General features: G+C 42.6%; 1 protein-coding gene across 8 annotated transcripts in view; it reads left to right on the forward strand.

Moving 5' to 3' along the window:
- LOC147703579 (transmembrane protease serine 9-like) overlaps positions 1 to 19,304 on the forward strand; it is a 913,140-nt gene that overhangs the window by 660,068 nt on the left and 233,768 nt on the right. For all 8 annotated transcript variants that reach the window (XM_086931927.1, XM_086931929.1, XM_086931933.1 and 5 more), the window contains one exon: positions 13,642 to 13,942. In XM_086931927.1, coding sequence (XP_086788053.1) covers positions 13,642 to 13,942 — 301 coding nt within the window. The remainder of the gene's footprint in view (positions 1 to 13,641; positions 13,943 to 19,304) is intronic.

Consider the following 19,304-nt stretch of genomic DNA (forward strand, 5'->3'; position numbering starts at 1 on the left):
TACCCGTAGGGTCTCAAGGCGCTGGGGGTGGGGGGGGTGCCGCTACTGCTCGAACAGCCAGGTCTTCAGCTTCTTCCTGAAGGAGAGGTGGTCTTGGGTCAGGCGCAGGTCGGTCGGGAGGGAGTTCCAGGTCTTGGTGGCCAGGTAGGAGAAGGACCTTCCTCCTGTCGTCGCTCTTCGGATGCGGGGGACGGCGGCGAGGGCGTGGTTGGCTGATCGGAGGTGGCGTTTGGGAGCGTAGAAGTTGACTCGCCTGTTGAGGTAGCTCGGGCCTTGGTCGTTTAGGGCTTTGTGTGCGTGGGTGAGGAGGCGGAAGGTGATTCTTTTGTTGACGGGGAGCCAGTGAAGGTCTCTCAGATGTCCGGAGATGTGGCTGGTTCGTGGGATGTCGAGGATGAGTCTGGCTGAGGCATTCTGGATCCGCTTGAGTCTCTTCTGGAGCTTGGCGGTGGTACCGGCGTAGAGGGCGTTGCCGTAGTCCAGTCGGCTGGTGACGAGGGCCTGGGTGACGATCTTCCTGGTCTCGGTGGGGATCCACCAGAAGATCTTCCGTAGCATGCGTAGGATGTTGAAGCACGCCGAGGAGACGTTGTTGACTTGCCTGGTCATGGAGAGGGAGGAGTCCAGGATGAAGCCCAGGTTGCGTGCATGGTCTGTCGGTTTGGGTGCGGTGCCCAGGGCGGGAGGCCACCAGGAGTCGTCCCAGGCGGAGGGTGAGGAGCCCAGGATGAGGACCTCCGTCTTGTCCGAGTTCAGTTTCAGGCGGCTGGTCGTCATCCACTCGGCTACCTCTTTCATCCCTTCGTGCAGGTTGGCTCTGGCGGCGGCGGGGTCGTTGGTCAGGGAGAGGATCAGCTGGGTGTCGTCGGCGTAGGAGATTATGTTGAGGTTGTGCTGGCGTGCGATGGCCGCGAGGGGGCTCATGTAGACGTTGAAGAGGGTGGGGCTCAGGGAGGATCCTTGAGGGACGCCGCAGATGACTTCGGTGGCCTCTGACTTGTACGGTGGTAGGCGGACTCTCTGTGTTCTTCCGTCGAGGAAGGTTAACAAGATTATCTCTGGGCAATTCCACAACAAACACTTCCAACTATTGCTAACGCCTTCCAAAGCCAATTAGGTGCACCTTTGTTAAAGACTTAGAAGCGCTGGGCTTAAGAATCCTAAACAGGAGGTTGGTGAACACCCTAAATATCGATTCTAAAATATCGAATCGACAGAATATCGAATCCAAAATATAGAATAGACAGAATATTGAATTATCAAAATATAGATAGGTCGGAATATCGAAATTGGGGTAGAAAATATCGAATTCCACAATATCGAATTTTAAAATATAGATTCCCATATTATCGAATTTTAAAATATAGATTCCCATAATATCGAAAAAAAATAGTGTTATGTATGGTAGTATATGTGTTAAAATTATGTATTATTTTTCTAAAGTATGTTTAATTTTTTTAAAGTAATGAATGTTATGTAATTTAATGTTTGCATTATTTAATTCCGTATCGGGTTGTGGGTTTATTGGGGAATAGGGTGGAAAGTAATTTGATTATATTAAATTAAATATTCATTTTTATTTATATGTATTGATAATTAAATGATTGATAATTAATTATTAATTGGTCATTAAATTGTATTAATTAGAAATTAATTTTTATTAATTGATTATTTGATAATTCTGTTAATTGTATTTTTTATTATTAGGAGCGGGTTGTGGGTTTATAGGGGAATAGGGTGGAAAGTAATGTAATTATAGTGAATTAAATATTACATTTTATTTATATGTATTGATAATTAATTGTTAATTGGTATTACTTTTCTATTAATTGGTAGTTAATTTGTATAAATTGGTAATACATTTTTATTAATTGATTCATTGCTAAATATATTAATTGTATTTTTTATTATTAGGAGCGGGTTGTGGATTTATAGGGTATTTGGGTGGAAAGTAATTTAATTGTAATAAAGTTAATATGTATTTTTATTCATAGGTATTGATAATTTATTGAGAATTAATTATTTATTGGTAATTAATGTTTATTAATTGGTACTAATTGTTTTAAATTGGTAAATAATTGTTATTAACTGGTCATTATTTTTAATTAATTTTTGATTGGTATTGCTAATTAATTTAATCTTATTCTGATATTAAAATATTTCTTTCCCTACTGTTGCACTCTCTGGAGTGGGAATAGAGATTTTTACCCTCCCGCTATCCAACGCTTTCCCTACTGTTGCACTCTCTGGAGTGGGAATAGTAATTTTTACCCTCCCGGTATCCAACGCTTTCCCTACTGTTGCACTCTCTAGAGTGGGAAAAGTAATGTTTACCCCTAAGCTTTCCAACGCTTTCCCTACTGTTGCACTCTTTGGAGTGGGAAAAGTATTTTTTCCCCCTACGCTATCCAACGCTTTTCCAACTGTTGCACTCTCTGGAGTGGGAATAATAATTTTTTTCCCTACATTATCCAACACTTTCCCTACTGTTGCACTCTCTGAAGTGGGAATAGTAATTTTTACCCGCCCGCTATCCAACGCTTTCCCTACTGTTGCACTCTCTGGAGTGGGAATAGTAATTTTTACCCTCCCGCTATCCAACGCTTTCCCTACTGTTGCACTCTCTAGAGTGGGAAAAGTAATGTTTACCCCTAAGCTTTACAACGCTTTCCCTACTGTTGCACTCTCTGGAGTGAGAAAAGTAATTTTTACCCTCCCGTTATCCAACGCTTTCCCTACTGTTACACTCTCTGGAGTGGGAATAATGATTTTAACCCCTACGCTATCCAATGTTTTCCCTACTGTTGCACTCTCTGGAGTAAGAATATTAATTTTTACCCTCCCGCTATCCAACGCTTTCCCTACTGTTGCACTCTCTGGAGTGGGAATAGTAATTTTTACCCCTACGCTATCCAACGTTTTCACTACTGTTGCACTCATTATTAACTAATATAAAAAATATTATTTTAATTAATATATTTTATTTACTTTTTATATTTAAATAATATGTTTATTTATATATTTATGTTAGTGAATTTTTATTAATGTTCTAAATATTTTATCATTACGATTAATAATTATTTTATAATATTATTAAGTTAATTTTTATTAAAACATTATTTTTACATTTCATTTATTATTTTTACATTTTAAGGTTTTTTACATTATTGTAATTATCTTTTATTTAATTATGTCCATCATTTAATTACATTTCTTGTATTTTTAATACATTTAAAAAAATCAATAATTTAGTTAACTATATTTTGACATTCTATATTTTGGAATCGATATTTTAGTACTTACCTGTTTGTAGATAGGCATTCTATATTCTGTCCCTCGATATTTTGGCATTGATATTTTGGTAATTCGATATTCTGTCCCTCGATATTTCAATACTGAACCCAGGAGGTTACCCCAGGACTCCCCACTGGCTTGGACATTTCAATCGTAGGATCATAAATCAAGAGTTGATTATACAATGGTATCTTTGAATATCTTTATTAATGTGATCTCTCTTTCAATTGTAAAAGCATCCGAGAGCAATCACAGCCAAAAGATACGCATTACCAATTTGACTGTTAACAAGAATACTGAATATGGAACATTGCCAAGTCAGATGGGCTCAATAAATTACAAGAAATTAATTTGGAAGGAGCACAGCAAAGAAGATACTAACAAGATGGCCCTTAAGTTGGTAGGAACATGTTTTGAAGATAACACCTTAACTGCAATTGAACAATGGGTGGTTTTTATCCAAAAACTTGTTAATACCTTCAAGCAAAAAACTTCCAAAAAACAAAAGGTGCAAGCAGAAAGAGAGAACACATTTACATTAACCTTAACAACGAAGAGTTGCGTAATCGATTGAGGAGACAGTTAAGAAATAATCCTAAAGATAAAGATTTCTGTTTAACATTAAAAATGGTCAATCGCAACCTGTAGAAGTTATTGTGGGACGAAAGGAATAAAAATAAACACGATTTTTGGGCTAAAGTACTCTTTGCAGTAAACAATCAAACTCCAGAGAAGTCTGGATGTTGATAAATGGCTTAGCACGATCAAACAGATCAGCTGTAACATCTTGCTTAACTGAAAATGAGTGGATCAGGTTCCTGTTTATACATCTAAATCCTTGTGGCGATAAAACGCAGTTGAAACGTAGGGCCATTATGATCGAACCAACAAAGAAGGACATGATACATGAAATTGATATAACGAATAAACAAATATGTTAAATTAATCCTGAAACAAAGAAAATGGTGCACCTAGCCCAAACGGTATTTCGTTTGCACTTTATAAGAGAGACACCAGTCTATGGTGAGGATACCTGACAAAGGTTTTTACGGAAACTGTAAGGTCATCATTGATACCTGAAACTTGGAAGGGATCGCTGATAGCTCCTATTTACAAAAAAAAGAGACTGGTATTTGCTGGAAAATTACCGACTTATTACGCTCCAGGATACTGATGCTAAATTATTATTAATATATTATTAATAATTATTTACAGGAGTACTGTTATCTAACTTAACAGAATGGGTAAGAGAAAAGCAGATAAGTCCTACTAACCAAACTGGATTTACACAAGGGTTAGGTACTACAACAAATATCCTTATGTTATCTGTTCTAATGGACAAATACTTTACAAAGAAACAATCACTATAGTTGTGCTTTGTAGATTTTAAGTCGCCTTTTGACTGTGTGCATAGAGATCTTTTGTGGCAAAAGTTAATAGATCAAGGTATACCACTCTCCCTTTTAAAATGTATCCAACTTCTTTACACTGACACATGGGTCAGGGTCCGGATGGGAGATGGCCTAACAGTATCAGAAAAAATACCAACAGCATCAGGTTTGAAACAAGGATGTTTCCTGGCCCCGTTGCTTTTTAACTCATTTTTAGCTAATCTAACGCAAGCCCTGGATGAGGTGAATGCTTGTTCACCCAAATAAGCCAATAGTCCGATATCAAACCTGCTGCATTCAGATGATGTTATCCTACTTAGTCAAACGAAGGTTGAACTACAACGCCTGATAAATAGGATATCAACCTACTCTAAAGAAAATAGAATGGTGATCAACGAATCAAAGACAAACATTATGGAGGTTAACAAATTCTCAAGGTCAAAACATAAGTATAAATGGTTTCTGGATAACTCACAACTAGAACAAGTGAGTACATATAGATATTTAGGAGTACTATTTGATGACAGAGGATCATTTCAAACACACAAGATTGATATACAATGGAGAGCAAAAATAATGCTAGTGGCATTCAGAATTATACAGAAATCCATGGGAGGGCAGAGTTATGGACCATTGTTAAAAGTATTATAAGCAAAACTTTTACCAACTCTGACATATGGAAGTGAAGCATTGTGTGAAAAAGACTCAGTCATAATCAACAATGCAGACAGAAAAATCTTTAAAGGCCTCCTCTTAATTCCACATGATCCAACACCCGCGCAGATACAAATGGAATTTGGGATGACTAATCAGGTACTTGCGCGAAAAGGTCAATTTAATAAAGTGTGGAAAGGATAAAAACAGATACTGTAAATCAATTGTCCAAATTATTGTGGCAGGAAATAAGCTTAAACTGGAAAGCCCAGGCGTGGAAATATCTATTCACAACATTAGATGAATATTCAGTAATCTCGGTCTGCAAAATGCCAATTACCTTGAATTTGTTTTAAAAAGTTATTAATAGTACAACAAAGCATTTATCACTACTCTTGGATAAAGATACCTTCTCAGAAAGAAAACATGCGTGGCCTCTAATGAATGGCTATACCAAGGTAAAAGTGCAACCATACCTCAAAATTCCTAGGTCTGTGAAATTCAAGCAAATATTTATAAAAGCTCGCTTTGGAGTATTTCCGGGCACATTTCATCTAACGCCATTGTTGAGTACAGAGGGACCAACGACTTGTAACTTATGTAAACTTGGTGAAGAGAACATTATGCACCTTCTTTGTGTTTGTCCAGAACGGAAAGTTGAAAGAATATTCATTCTTAAGAGACATTTTTATGTTCATGGAATAAGGAATTGCAGACAAGCTCTGATAAGATGCCTCCATACTGACGATATCATTCTAAACTCAGCTTTTGTAAAGTTCCTAATGCGACTGAGAATTAAGTTAGAACACCAAAAACTGAAAGAATGTAATGTAGGATGTACATAATATGTAAATAGTATAACAAACTTGATGCCCAAATATTTTTTATAACTGATTATATAATTAAGAATTATTGCATAAATATTGTAAGGTTTTAATTAATAAAACAATAAACTTTTCATTCATTCATTCATGTCCAATTGACCCCTGATGAACGCCACCTATTGCAGAGCTTCACAACCTTTTTAAAACCATGACCCAGTTTTAGAACAACCAGCTTTCGCCACCCATCTAGCTCCATTGGACATTATTTGGGCAATTTGTTAGTGTAACTAAAGCATTGTGTGGTAGCCACTCTCATTTACAGACAGCACATTTAATATTAAAATACCACTAAATTTGCACAGAGATAGTTACACTGATTGAACTATATGATGTGTGAATGATAATTTTAGTAATCGGGCTTCTGTAAATATTATCATATGTGCATCACCAAGTAAAGAGTCTTGATTTGTTTTGATCTTCTTAAAATCTTTGTTTCCAGCACACTTCAGAGTTGCAAAACAAAAGTGCTTAATTTTTGCTTTCCTAACTGTTGAATGCATGCAGTTTTTTACAGGTAATTACATTTTGTTGTGTATCGCATAACAATGACAGCCTTACCTTTCGCAATCCCTGTACTCCAGCAAAATTGTCACATAATTCACTTTACTTTTCTTTCTCTAACTGCAAAGTGAGAGGAATTTGTAAACACCGATCCCCATGGTTAAAAAACACATAGGGGTCGATTCCGAATCGGGAAAAACCACTCCGAATAGCCGTTCGGAGCGTTTTCACCATACGAATCGTACCCTGCAACGTCCCCCGTACGTACAACGAAGTACGATTCGTACCAGGAGCTGGACTCCGTACGAATCGTACAGAGACCATACGAATCAAATCCCCGTACGAATATCCCTCTGACCCCGCTGTACGCGACATCTGTATGGTTCACGGCTGGTTTTTCTGACCCAGCAAGTACGATTTGTGTCGGGTACGCACCGTACGACCCTTTTTCTACGGGAGCTGAAAACAGCCGTAAAAGCAGAGTTCGCCCCGAAACAGGTACGGAACGCCCCCCCCCCAGGTACGGTGCGTACACCCCATGATCGCAGGGGTACGGTGCATACCCCTGCGATCATGGGGTGTACGCACCGTACCCCTGCGATCATGGGGTGTATGGACCGTACCCCATGTTCGCTGGGTGTACGGTGCATACACCCTGCGATCGCAGGGGTACGGTGCGTACCCCACGATCATGGGGTGTACGCACCGTACAGTGTGTATGTGATTGTGTGCTTTTCCGTATGAATCGCCCTTAACTGACGTGGACCGTACGAATCGCGTCCTCATACCCCGGTCTGGATCGTACTCGTCGGGTCGTACGGCATGTTTACGATTCGTACGGAGAGGGTTCTGGATACGAATCGTACGGACATTTTTTTCCCAGGATCGTAAATCGACCCCCTAAAGAGTAATTTATCTGAAGACATGGCGGATGTTATCTGCAGAACAAAGGATCATGTGTGGATAAAGCAGTCAGGTAGCTAGGGGGAAGGTTGTTATTTTCATATTGACTTTATTCAAAATCAACTTTGTCAATTATTATCGCAAGGCGGAAACCTTACCTATCCTGCCGCCATCAGGAATGCAATGATTAGTTCCTGTTCACTGTATAAAGGCTAGTTTAGTTTCGCAAGTTTGCCAGATTTAGTGTGACACAGCTCTGTTTCCCTACCCTTGCTAGTGAATACAACCAGTGCTCAAAGCTTGGTTTTGCATGTAGAATCTTTAAACAGACAAAAGACATAAAAGATTGCCAGATTAATTTATTCCACTTCCACTCTTGAATTCATTTTTGGGTATACCCATTCAATGACATAGCCTGACTATCCTGCCACCACAAGGAACATAATGCTTCAGATATGTTCATGGTAGCACACTTAGGGCCTAATTACGATGAGATTCGCATGACGAGGCAGGCGGTTGAAAGTCAAAATGGTTGGTCATTCCAGCTGGATACCGATGGGCTCAAGAAGCCATCTTGAGCCCGTCAGCCAGTCGAATGCCTGCCCATAATCCTTATGGATGGCGTTTCCACTGAAGGGTTTACGATGTTGGTTTCTGACAGGTTTTCATTGTCGGGCTTTCCGATATGGAAAGCCTGTCGGAAAGCGACATTTGGGGCCCCTAGCAGGGCCCCCTTCACCCTGTGGCCTCTGGTTGGGGGCTGAGGAGGTACCTGTGGTGCTCCCCTGTTAATGCAAACCACAAAGAATCCTTTGGTCTAGAGTGCTAGAATAGCACTAGAAGGGACAACAGCAGAGATATATTGTCACTAGTAGGGAAGTCCTTTAGTTAGAACGAAATCCCCTCACCCACCAAGGTGGCATGCTTCATCATCTGGGATTCTCCTCTTGGTGGAGACTCCTAGCCCCGCCAAGGGCTACAAAACCCTCACTGTGAGGGAGGAGCTCAGGGATGTTTTAAGACTCCTACTCTACGAAGGATATGGTAAAATTCTCGAGATGTGAAACATTGAACAGGTTGGGTAATGGGTGCAGTGCAGAAAAAATGAATGTGATGCTAAAACTAACTAATAAGAGTGGAAAAAACGTTATTAGCTCACTCCTAGAGTTAGGATTATAAACAGCGCACCTGCAGTATGTAAAGATAGTTAGTGACTGTGACAGATGAACCAGGTCTACATGTGTAGGCCAAATAGACCGTGTTAATCCCTGCACCATGTGGCAGGCACCCTGAGGTGCCTGCAGCATGGTTCAGGGATGTACAGATTCCCCCATTTGTCTATGGGAGCTTGTGCTACGGCTGGCTTACAGCCGTAGCACAAGCTCCTATAGACGAATGGGAGTATGCGACCCCACCGTGTGCAGTCTCATTGTAATCGCGGTGTCGGGACAGCTAGGTTTTACAGCCCCCTTAGATTGGTGAGATCTAACAAATTGTGAAACACTTTCACTGTAAGGTTTGTATCTGGTCCAGCATTTCATCCCTGTGTAGCACAGCATCTTACTCAAGCCCATATCAGGGTCATATCAGATCCAGCACTTTATCTTGTTAGAGCACAGCACTTTACATCGTATTACATTAGCTTAGAATTTAGTGTTTGCTTGACCTGATTACTTGTTCTGGAAACAGCACATCCTTTTATTTATCCTTACAAATTCTAGGCTAAAATTGTTGTATTGTTGAAAAAATAAAATGTTACACTGAAGTTTGATTTAAGACATTCATGTCCATGGCAAAAGCCACATGCATTTAAAATTGGTATTGAGACTGAGGCTTTTTTGCTATTTTTTAATTTCTTATATTTGTGTATCTTTTTCAATTATCTTGTTGGCAGTTTAATGAACTTGGTTGTCTAATTAAAGTATTTTAAATATGAAAATCTCAAACTGAAGACATAGTCTGACATTTAATATCTGTTTTTGAAGTGCAAAAAATGTGACAAGATAAACACAGAATTTGAAGGCATCTTTTTTATATTGCATGAAGTTTGGCCACCGGTGAGTCACGACCCACAATTTGGGAAGCACTGACTTACCTGAAGAATGAGACAACTATTAGTGCTTTCTTGTTTTCAATCTCTTTCCTTAGAGGGTTGTTACATTATGCCCCTTCCATCAGAAATTTGCCAGTTGTAATCCTTCCCAGTAAAGAGCTTTTGTGAGTAACATGGTACTGATGTGACTTGTGGGGAGCAGGCCTTTTCCTGTAGCATCATGATCATTCTCCCAAGGAGAAAATAGTGCAAGGGTTCCATGGGCAACTTGAGGGCCGAGCAGTGTTACTCTATAGTGAGTGGTGCATAATAAATCATGGGGCAACAATATCCTACTGTGGTACAATGAAGAGTGTAGCCAACCCTTGAACTCCTAGAACAATGCAGCTCCAGAGGCGGCCAATCCTCCATCCACCTGTAGCGAATATTTCCCTCACTGCATCAAGGTATGGGGCACGGCACACTGCCAGACCCCATGGCATTATCACCTCTAGAGACCTGGTAAAGGTGTGATGTCGGCCCTTTCACACATTGCATTGTGGCCAAAAGCTGAACATAAACCGGGAAAGTATTATCATGAAAATGTGTAAAATATGTTCTGAAAGAAAAACGTAGTAAACAAAATTGATATAAAATGTTTAAATGAATTCCTTTGTTTGAGAATAACAGTTGATATATTGATTGATTATATAGTTGAGACATGGACGAACATGGACTGTGCTGTAGAGTTGGGCTTGGCTTGCCCTTCGGGATATAAAATCAGGCACATCCCTCGTATTGGTGCTAGAGGGGGTGGACTAGGACTTATATTCAGAGAGTCTATTGATCTCTCCCTCATTGATATTAAGTCCATTCCTGGTTACGAATTACTTGCCTTCTCTCTAAATGGACAGGGGGGCGCCCTATTCACAGGTCTACTTTGTTATAGACCTCCATCTAGCCCGTTATCTGCAGTCACGGGGTTGATTGAGTTAATTCTGGATCTATCCGCCTCACATTCAAGGCTAATGGTGTTAGGCGATCTCAATCTTTGGCTAGGTGGCCCTGGAGATACCGTACTTGCAGATCTGACCCAGACCTGTCAGAGTATCTCACTGCATCAGTTGGTCCTTACTCCTACCCATCAAAAGGGCCATATACTAGACCTCATCCTTGCCGACCCAGAGTTTGTAACTGTTCAAAACATTCTACCTCAGTGCTGGACGGACCATGCGTTAATCCTTTTCTCTCTCACACCCAAGATGGAGCAGGGGAGAAATAGGAATTTAGGTGGAGTTAAAAGTTCCAGGCAATGGTCTAAACTCCTGCGTCAGTCCCCTTTACCCCCCCTACTCTTGGAGGGCTTTACGTTAGAGGAAAACGTAGATCTGAGTTATGAAAGACTTAGCCAAAGGATTGTGTCTTCCCTTGACTCGCTGGCCCCTCTACGGAAACTAAGAAATAGGCCCACACCAGCGATGCCATGGTTTTCCGAGGAGTTGCTTCAACTTAAACTCCAATGCAAGCGAGCTGAGCGCACATGGAGAAAGAAATACCTGGACTCAGACCGGAACCTTTACAAACAGGCCTTGTCCATCTATAAAGCACAGATCAAATGTGCGAAGGCCAGGTTTCTGGAAGAGTCTCTGCGGGCGGCAGTTAACAAATCACAGACCTTATTTAAGATCGTGAAGGATCTGTCATGCCCTGCTAGTGCGACAAATACCATCATCGCATCTCAGTCCCTGTGCGACTCATTGGCACAGGCCTTTGAGGATAAAATCGCGGCCATTCTGAACAATCTTGGCACAACACCCGGCGGTAATCCCGAGAGCCGCTCGGAAACGCACGCCAGGACTATCATAGACTGCACCTCCAGCAGTGCTAAGTTGGACTGTTTCCCTTCTCCAACTTTTGAGGAATTTTGCTCCTTGGCCAATAGTGTTTCGTCGGGATCACCTCTAGACCCAATACCGCATAAATATTGGAAGCTCTTCCGGGATGAACTCTTCCTTCCGTTGTTTACCATCTGCGATCAGTCCCTGGTTTCGGCACGGGTACCAGATTGCTGGAAACTTGCTGTGGTATCCCCTCTACTCAAAAAGCCCACCTTGGACCCGGCTAATCCTGCAAATTATCGACCCATCTCCCTGCTCCCATTTCCAATAAAGATTCTGGAAAAATGGGTTACAAAACATCTATCAAAACATCTGGAGACTGGGTCCTGTCTGGATGAAGTCCAATTTGGATTTAGACCGGCCCATGGGACGGAATCAGCGCTGGTGACTGTACTTGACGATCTTAGAACGCGAGCCGACCATGGAAGAGCAGCCTTCTTAGTACTGCTCGACATGTCGGCCGCGTTCGATACTGTCAGCCACGCAATTCTGATCCACAGACTAGAGGAAGTAGGGGTAACTGGCCTTGCACTACAGTGGTTGACATCTTATCTTGGAAATCGCCACCAGGTAGTGGCATTGCCACCGTTTCAATCTAACATCAAAAAAGTGGCGCAAGGTGTTCCACAAGGGTCGGCCATCAGCCCTATCCTCTTCAACCTGTACCTGCGGCCCCTTGTTGCGCTGATTAGATCTTTTGGCATAGCGGTGACGAACTACGCAGACGACACCCAACTTGTCTTCTCACTTGAGGGCAAGGAAGCAGTGACTCTTGACACCTTCCACCGCTGTATGCTCGCAACCGCGGACTGGCTAAATCAGAATTCGCTGCAGTTTAACAGCTCCAAAACTGAGGTCCTACACTGTACCACTGATCGCATCCCTAGACCTCTTCCACCGGATTTCTGGCCACCCTCCTTCCAAAGTACGATTGGGCCTACCACCTCGGTCCGCAATTTGGGAGTGATGTTTGGGTCCAATCTCCAATTGGATGCAGCTGTTAACAAAACAGTGAGTACTTGCATGGGACTGCTTCGCATGTTGAGGAAGGTCCTCCCGATGCTTCCTAAAGACAGCAGGCCAGAAGTGGTGAGGAGCATTATCGTAAGCCGTCTGGATTACTGCAATGCCCTATTTCTTGGAGCACCAGCCACCTTGATAGGAAAATTGCAACGGGTGCAAAATCTTGCAGCCAAACTGGCGCTTGCTCGCCGCCGCTATGACTCCTCATCCCAGGCATTAAGAGACCTTCATTGGCTACCGATCCTTCAACGGATCGATTTTAAATCTGTATGTATTGTATTCAAGGCCCTCCACGGACTTGGCCCAGTACCACTTCAGAACATGTTTCACTGGTACACTCCGCCGAGATCCCTTCGCTCGGCTTCCGCTCATCTTGCTGTGGTGCCTAAAGTCTTGAGAGCTCGGTTGGGCGGACGATCTTTCAGCTTTACGGCAGCCAGATTATGGAATACTCTTCCGCTAGGATTGAGAAGTATGCAAGACTTTCTCTCTTTCAAGAAACTCCTAAAAACACATCTTTTTCCTAGGACTGCATCTTCTTAATCCCAAATTCCAGTAGGATGTATGGCAGGATTTTCATCAGTCAAAGCGCCAGGATACCCGTGGGGTGACAGATACGCGCTATAAAAGATTATAAATACATACATATACATATATTATATAATGACATTTTAATTTCATATTTTAATTTCACTCATATAAACTAGGTTATATGGGTCTCGATATCCCTCGCGGCTCTTAAATTGTCCTGGTATTATATTGGCTTCGTTAAGTAATGATAGCTGGATCAAAGTTATAAAAACTCTACACTTTGGTATCAATTCATGGTACGTCGAGTTCATTGTTCTTTTCGTGCGAACTTTCTGAGTATCCTGATTGCCTTTTAAGCGATGCAATGGCAAACGGACCTGAAAGGAATTTGCCAGCTTTTTACATGGTCCAGAAAGTACCTCGAATACAATGAGTTTATTATGCCGGTAATTTACAATGACCCCCTCTAGATTAGGGCCTACTAATTAATAAACAGTTAAGAAAATGTAATGTTTTTGTTTGCATTGCAGGGTGACTCGGGAGGGCCTTTGGTGTGCAAGTTCGGAAGCACGTGGGTCCTAGCGGGAATCGTGAGCTGGGGACATGGATGTGCCCGGCGTAACTATCCCGGTGTGTACACCCGCGTGAGTGTCTACGAGGACTGGATCAGACAATACGTACCCGTAGTACCAATAGTGATAAACGACCCATCCCAGCCAACCAGCAGCGCAGTGCCACCCCCGCAGACCAGCAGCACGATGCCATCGCCGCAGATCAGCAGCGCAGTACCACCCCCGCAGACGACCACCCAAAACATTTCCCAGCCGAGAGGTGAGTCTGCAATATAATGATGGGCACTCCTGGGGCAGAGCTTTTTGTTTAAACTTCACAGAACACTTTTGAATGCAGTGAGTGCACCACACACATCAGAGAAGATACAAACCTTTAGGTAGATCAGAGTGCAGGCGTTTTGCTCACACTGTGAGTGATAGCACACGGAGGACTCGGTCCGCCATACTAATGTAAGCCTCCAACTCCACCCACCGTGCACCTCAGGGCAATGATTACTCAGAGGAGTGTTAATTGCATTCTAAACAGTGCATTAGTTTTGGAGGATTTGTGAAATGCTGAGGAGCAGGTTTATCCCTGATGGATTGAAGACTATGAAATATTTTGAGAGCAACATAGAGTACAGCATGATTGCTTTATGTAATAGCTCAACAGTTAACACTTTGTGCTACAGCATTAAAAGGCTAGGAGATATTAATAACCACAGGTTCACTAAACTGAAAAACATTTAGATACACAGGAGCATATTTACAAGAAAATTTGCCTGCGCCGCACTGAGTCATTTAGAAAGCACAGGGATGCAACATATTTACAACAGCATGTTGCATCTCTGTGCTTCCCCATGTGCTGGTGCACAAACTGCTGCCATGCGCCGTCGTAGGCATCCTTGCACCATGGTGCAAGGATGCCTGCGTCGTGGGGAGATTGTTTTTGTGCAGGAAGGGGCACCTTCCTGCACAAAAACAATCACTACAGTCAATTGAATCACTACAGGCATTTTCCTTTTCAATGTGTGCTGTTGAAAGAGGAAAAAACGAGGAGAAATTAAAACATTTCTCCTCGTTGCACCTCCCTCGTAAATATCGAAATGTGTCTGGTTACATGGGTGTTGTGTGGGAACACCGACAGCAACACCCATAGAATGCCCCTTTTACACAAAATGCTGCGTGTAAAGGAGCCATATTTACAAGGACAGGAAAAGCCACGTAGGGTGGTTTTTCCTGTCCTTGTAAATATGCAGCAGTAAAATATGCCACCAGTATGTCACAAAAAGCAACGTTCTGGTGGTGCAGGGGGCCTGTTAATCTGCCCCATAATACATTGGGGCAGATTTAGAAGCCCCTTGCAGCACTTTTGCGCTGCCGTTGCGTCACTTTTGTGACGTAACAGCGGTGTAGAAAATTCTGCAAATTTACAATGTGACACACCTAGGGAGATGCCCTGCATGACATTATACCTGCGTCAGGTATAATGTATGCAGGGTTGGCATTCCCACACAGGAAAGCCTCGTAAAAGGGATGCAGTGAAATCTACAAGATTTCACTGCGTGACTTTTAGGACGCCACTGCGTCAAAACCTTATGCCTGCTTGAAGCAGTTGTAACAGGTGGGGGGCTGGCCTGAGACCTACCCAAATCATCCCTCCCCTCAAAAGGGAATTGACACGCAGACACCATCACTGCGTTAGAGAATATACCATTCTCAGGCTGTATTTAAAAAATCAACATAAACACAACATTTTATATCAACAACATTATTTAAATATCCAAGCTTTCACATGACATTTACAATGCAATTACGGCCATACCTGGGGCTCTCCCTTTCACATGGAGCAAGAAGGTCCATAACTATGTTGCGCCTAGGCATTCTCCCAGTCTCCACTGTTACATCTAAATGGTCCCCGGGAGATTCCCCCATCTGTAAACTCTGTTTTGGCGGTGATCAAGATATTGTGCATATTTTATTTGTTTGTCCTCATGCAACCGTAGTTAAAGCACGTGCAAGATATCTTAAGCCGATATACCAGAAATGCAATATTACAACAGTTAATAATTTACTAGCATTATGTAAACGACCGACTGACGAATGGGTTTGCTATAATTTCTATAAATTTTTAAAATCCTTTTTAAAATTGTATTGAATCTGCATATATTTTGTAAACTGTTTTAAATTTGTGGTCCTCAGCTGAGTACCAAAGCAAATAAAACTTTTTGACTTTGACTTGACAATGTGTACATCAAGAAACTGTGAAGGGGAACTAATACATGTCCTTTCCTAGCAACAGATCCTCAAAAGGAGTCATGGCTGTCCACCCCCAGCCACCATGACATTGATTATTCCAAATGATTTGGGACTGTGGTCCCCAAACCGCAAGTTGCATATCACAAGGCAAACTCACCTCCCCCCTCAAGACAAGAAAGAGCGTGGGCGAGAATGAAAACTGGATCCCCACCATAACGATGCCAGAGCTAACCCAAGAAAGGTATCCCCCCTGGCAACCAATGGGGATGGGCCTGGGCAATTGGGCCATACCTTGGACCCCTGGCGCAGACGCCACCCCTGACATCCTCCGGGGCCATGTAATGGAGTACCATGAGATACAAGGGACAATCGCTGTAGCGGGAGTCCCAACCATACTCTACACCACCACGGCAACCCCAGCCTGGTTTTAAGCCAAAGCCTTCCTAATTCAGAATTCGCCTGCACTTCAGTTACTGATGTCAAGGTTGTCCACCTGTTTTGTGACCAAACATGACTCCTTCCCCACCACAGGCTTGGGTGGTTCCCTGACCGGCCAGGCCTCCCCCAAAACCGGTGAATCAGTCTTGAGATACAGTTTTAATTTCCAGTGCTACAAGATTCTCCACAAAAACAACGTGGCCCCTGTCTGAGAGATGCACTCCATCTTGGGGGGCAATGTGTCCCCCTTGTTGCACCCATGGGGGATCATTTTTAACTGTGAAGTATTAAGAAGCTGCCTCCCATATTCCGTTGCTTTGTATCGTGAGCAATGCCATAAATAAAAATGCCACCAAATTCTTCACAGACCATTTGTTGCCATGGATTGACAAATGAACCTATCCATGTGAAGAACAACTCACTGTGAGCCAACCACAAGGAATTGTCTTTGGCAATACAATTAAAGCAACTGTTTCTTGTTCAAGATGCCTGAGTAATTTAATTCATCCAGGCTTACAGCAATCCAGTCTAGCCTCCAGACTGCCTCCTAGGATGACATGGAAACCCACAATGGGCAAGACCGGAAATCTGTAAGCCAATCATGATGTTTCCCTCCTAAAGTTCTGAAAAATATTTTCCTTTCAACATTGCCAATCTTTGCAACTTATATGATGACTGATAACTGCAGGTGCCTGTAGCCCCTTGCCTGCAACCTTCTTTAAGAACTGGCTTAGATCACCCAAGCAGTGAATGCCTCATGCTGCCCCAGCTGAACTAAAGACTCACTTATTTCCTGTCTGCTGAGCTGGTTCTGGGCAAGTTGCATCTGCGCAACACACGAAAAATTGACCCAGCATCCATGCACTGGCTTAAGCCATGTGACCCAATGGAAACCTGGTAGGAGATAGAATACATGTCATTACTAATGTGCATCCATTGTATCCACTTCATGTTAAGACACACTTATAGCTGATTCAAGCCTCTGTTTTATCACTATCTCATCCTTTTTGCTGCCTATGTGGGACATTGTTGTCTCATGCAAAAGAGGTTGCAAAAAACACAGTTGATGGACAGAATGTAGAACAATGTCATACATTCACCCCAGTACAGGGATCTCGGCCTAAATCCATCGTTTTTTTGCACTCCACACCACCCTGGGTTAGACACTGGCTATATGCAAATCAGCTCTGACCCTGTGTCCCATGGGAACAGTCCAGTCCGAACTACCAAGCCATGTCTTTCCCAGACCGGAATCAAGCAACCAAGGACCGGTTTCTGGCTATCAGCCTTCATCAGCCTGGATAGCTTGACTCCAGTGGTGTGGAGAGCCTGGGACTCACGTCTGAGTATACCCAGCACACTTGGGGGGAAAATTGCAAAAAACACAGTTGATGGACAGAATGTAGAACAATGTCATACATTCACCCCAGTACAAGGTTCTGGGCCTAAATCCATCGTTTTTTTGCACTCCACACCACCCTGGGTTAGACACTGGCTATATGCAAATCAGCTCTGACCCTGTGCCTCATGGGAACAGTCCAGTCCGAACTACCAAGCCATGTCTTTCCCAGACCGGAATCAAGCAACCAAGGACCGGTTTCTGGCTATCAGCCTTCATCAGCCTGGATAGCTTGACTCCAATGGTGTGGAGAGCCTGGGACTCACGTCTGAGCATACCCAGCACACTCGGGATGAAAATTGCAAAAAACACAGTTGATGGACAGAATGTAGAACAATGTCATACATTCACCCAAGTACAAGGATCTGGGCCTAAATCCATCGTTTTTTTGCACTCCACACCACCCTGGGTTAGACACTGGCTATTTGGTGAGTAGCATCATGGACCTCGTTGACTAAGCATTGCTTTCCCCCAGAGTTCGGTAGACCCCTTGTTAAGAGTTGTTGCCATCTGTGTTCATGATTGACCAGACCTCATACAAGGAAAGGACTGAGCATATTTCTGGAATTGACCTGTGGGACAGCACATTGAGCAAGGGCTCGAACATGACCCAATGAAACTGAATTCTGATGCACCCTGACATTAACAAAACCCCTCTCCTAACAGTGCTTATTATCACATATATATGTGTATTATGCCTAATAGTCTGTTATTATAGAGAGCTGTATACTCCCTTCCAGAGTGCCTATGCACCAGCCCAACCACCACCAGTGAGAGTTCCACAACTAAATGCGTTGTTAAAGTTTTAAACCTATCGTGACCCATTGGACATTCTAAAAATCATTTGTTACAGAGGTCCATAATTAGCTGGCCACCGCAGAAAAGTCTCTTACCCCCTTCATTTGAAGGTGGTATGGTATACTGCTGTGGTTTAGCCAGTGCTGAAAGTTGTGTTGCGTCACAGCTTTAGAACGATGCTGATATTCCTTATGAAGGCCCCCTTCAACGGGGCATCACATAATCCAATATAGTAAATATAACAGCTCAGGAAACATTAAATTGATTATCTGGCATCAGTGAATGCTGACCTTCCTTAAGGGGTTGAGTTAAGAGTTAGAGGACCGAATGCACAGAGTGACATTCGGTTTATAATAAAGCGTTACTTGGATAAACTCTAAAATTTAGACCCCATGTTAAGGAAAGGAACTCGGCTTTGGATAAACTCAGGCTATGTTGATTTCTACCTCTGATAATTCTCAAATTTTGGTTAAATATCTTTTCCATTTTTTGGGCAGAAAAAAATGGGTTCAGATGTCAGCAAGTTGACCACTTGTGTGTCGTCTGCTTAGTTGTGAAAAACGTACCCCATGTTGTCTAGAATTGGCGTAAGGGCCAAATGTTATTACTCATCACCAGATAGCACTTATCAATTCAAATGGCTTAGAGCCTTCTCATCAGCACTCACCATTGATGTTCCAAACTAGAATGTGCTCAGTGATTTTTTACAATGATTAGTCCTGTAAACTAATCATAAGCATATGATAAT

The sequence above is a fragment of the Lissotriton vulgaris genome, chromosome 7 (genome assembly GCF_964263255.1).
Source record: "Lissotriton vulgaris chromosome 7, aLisVul1.2, whole genome shotgun sequence".
Taxonomy (NCBI): Eukaryota; Metazoa; Chordata; class Amphibia; order Caudata; family Salamandridae; genus Lissotriton; species Lissotriton vulgaris.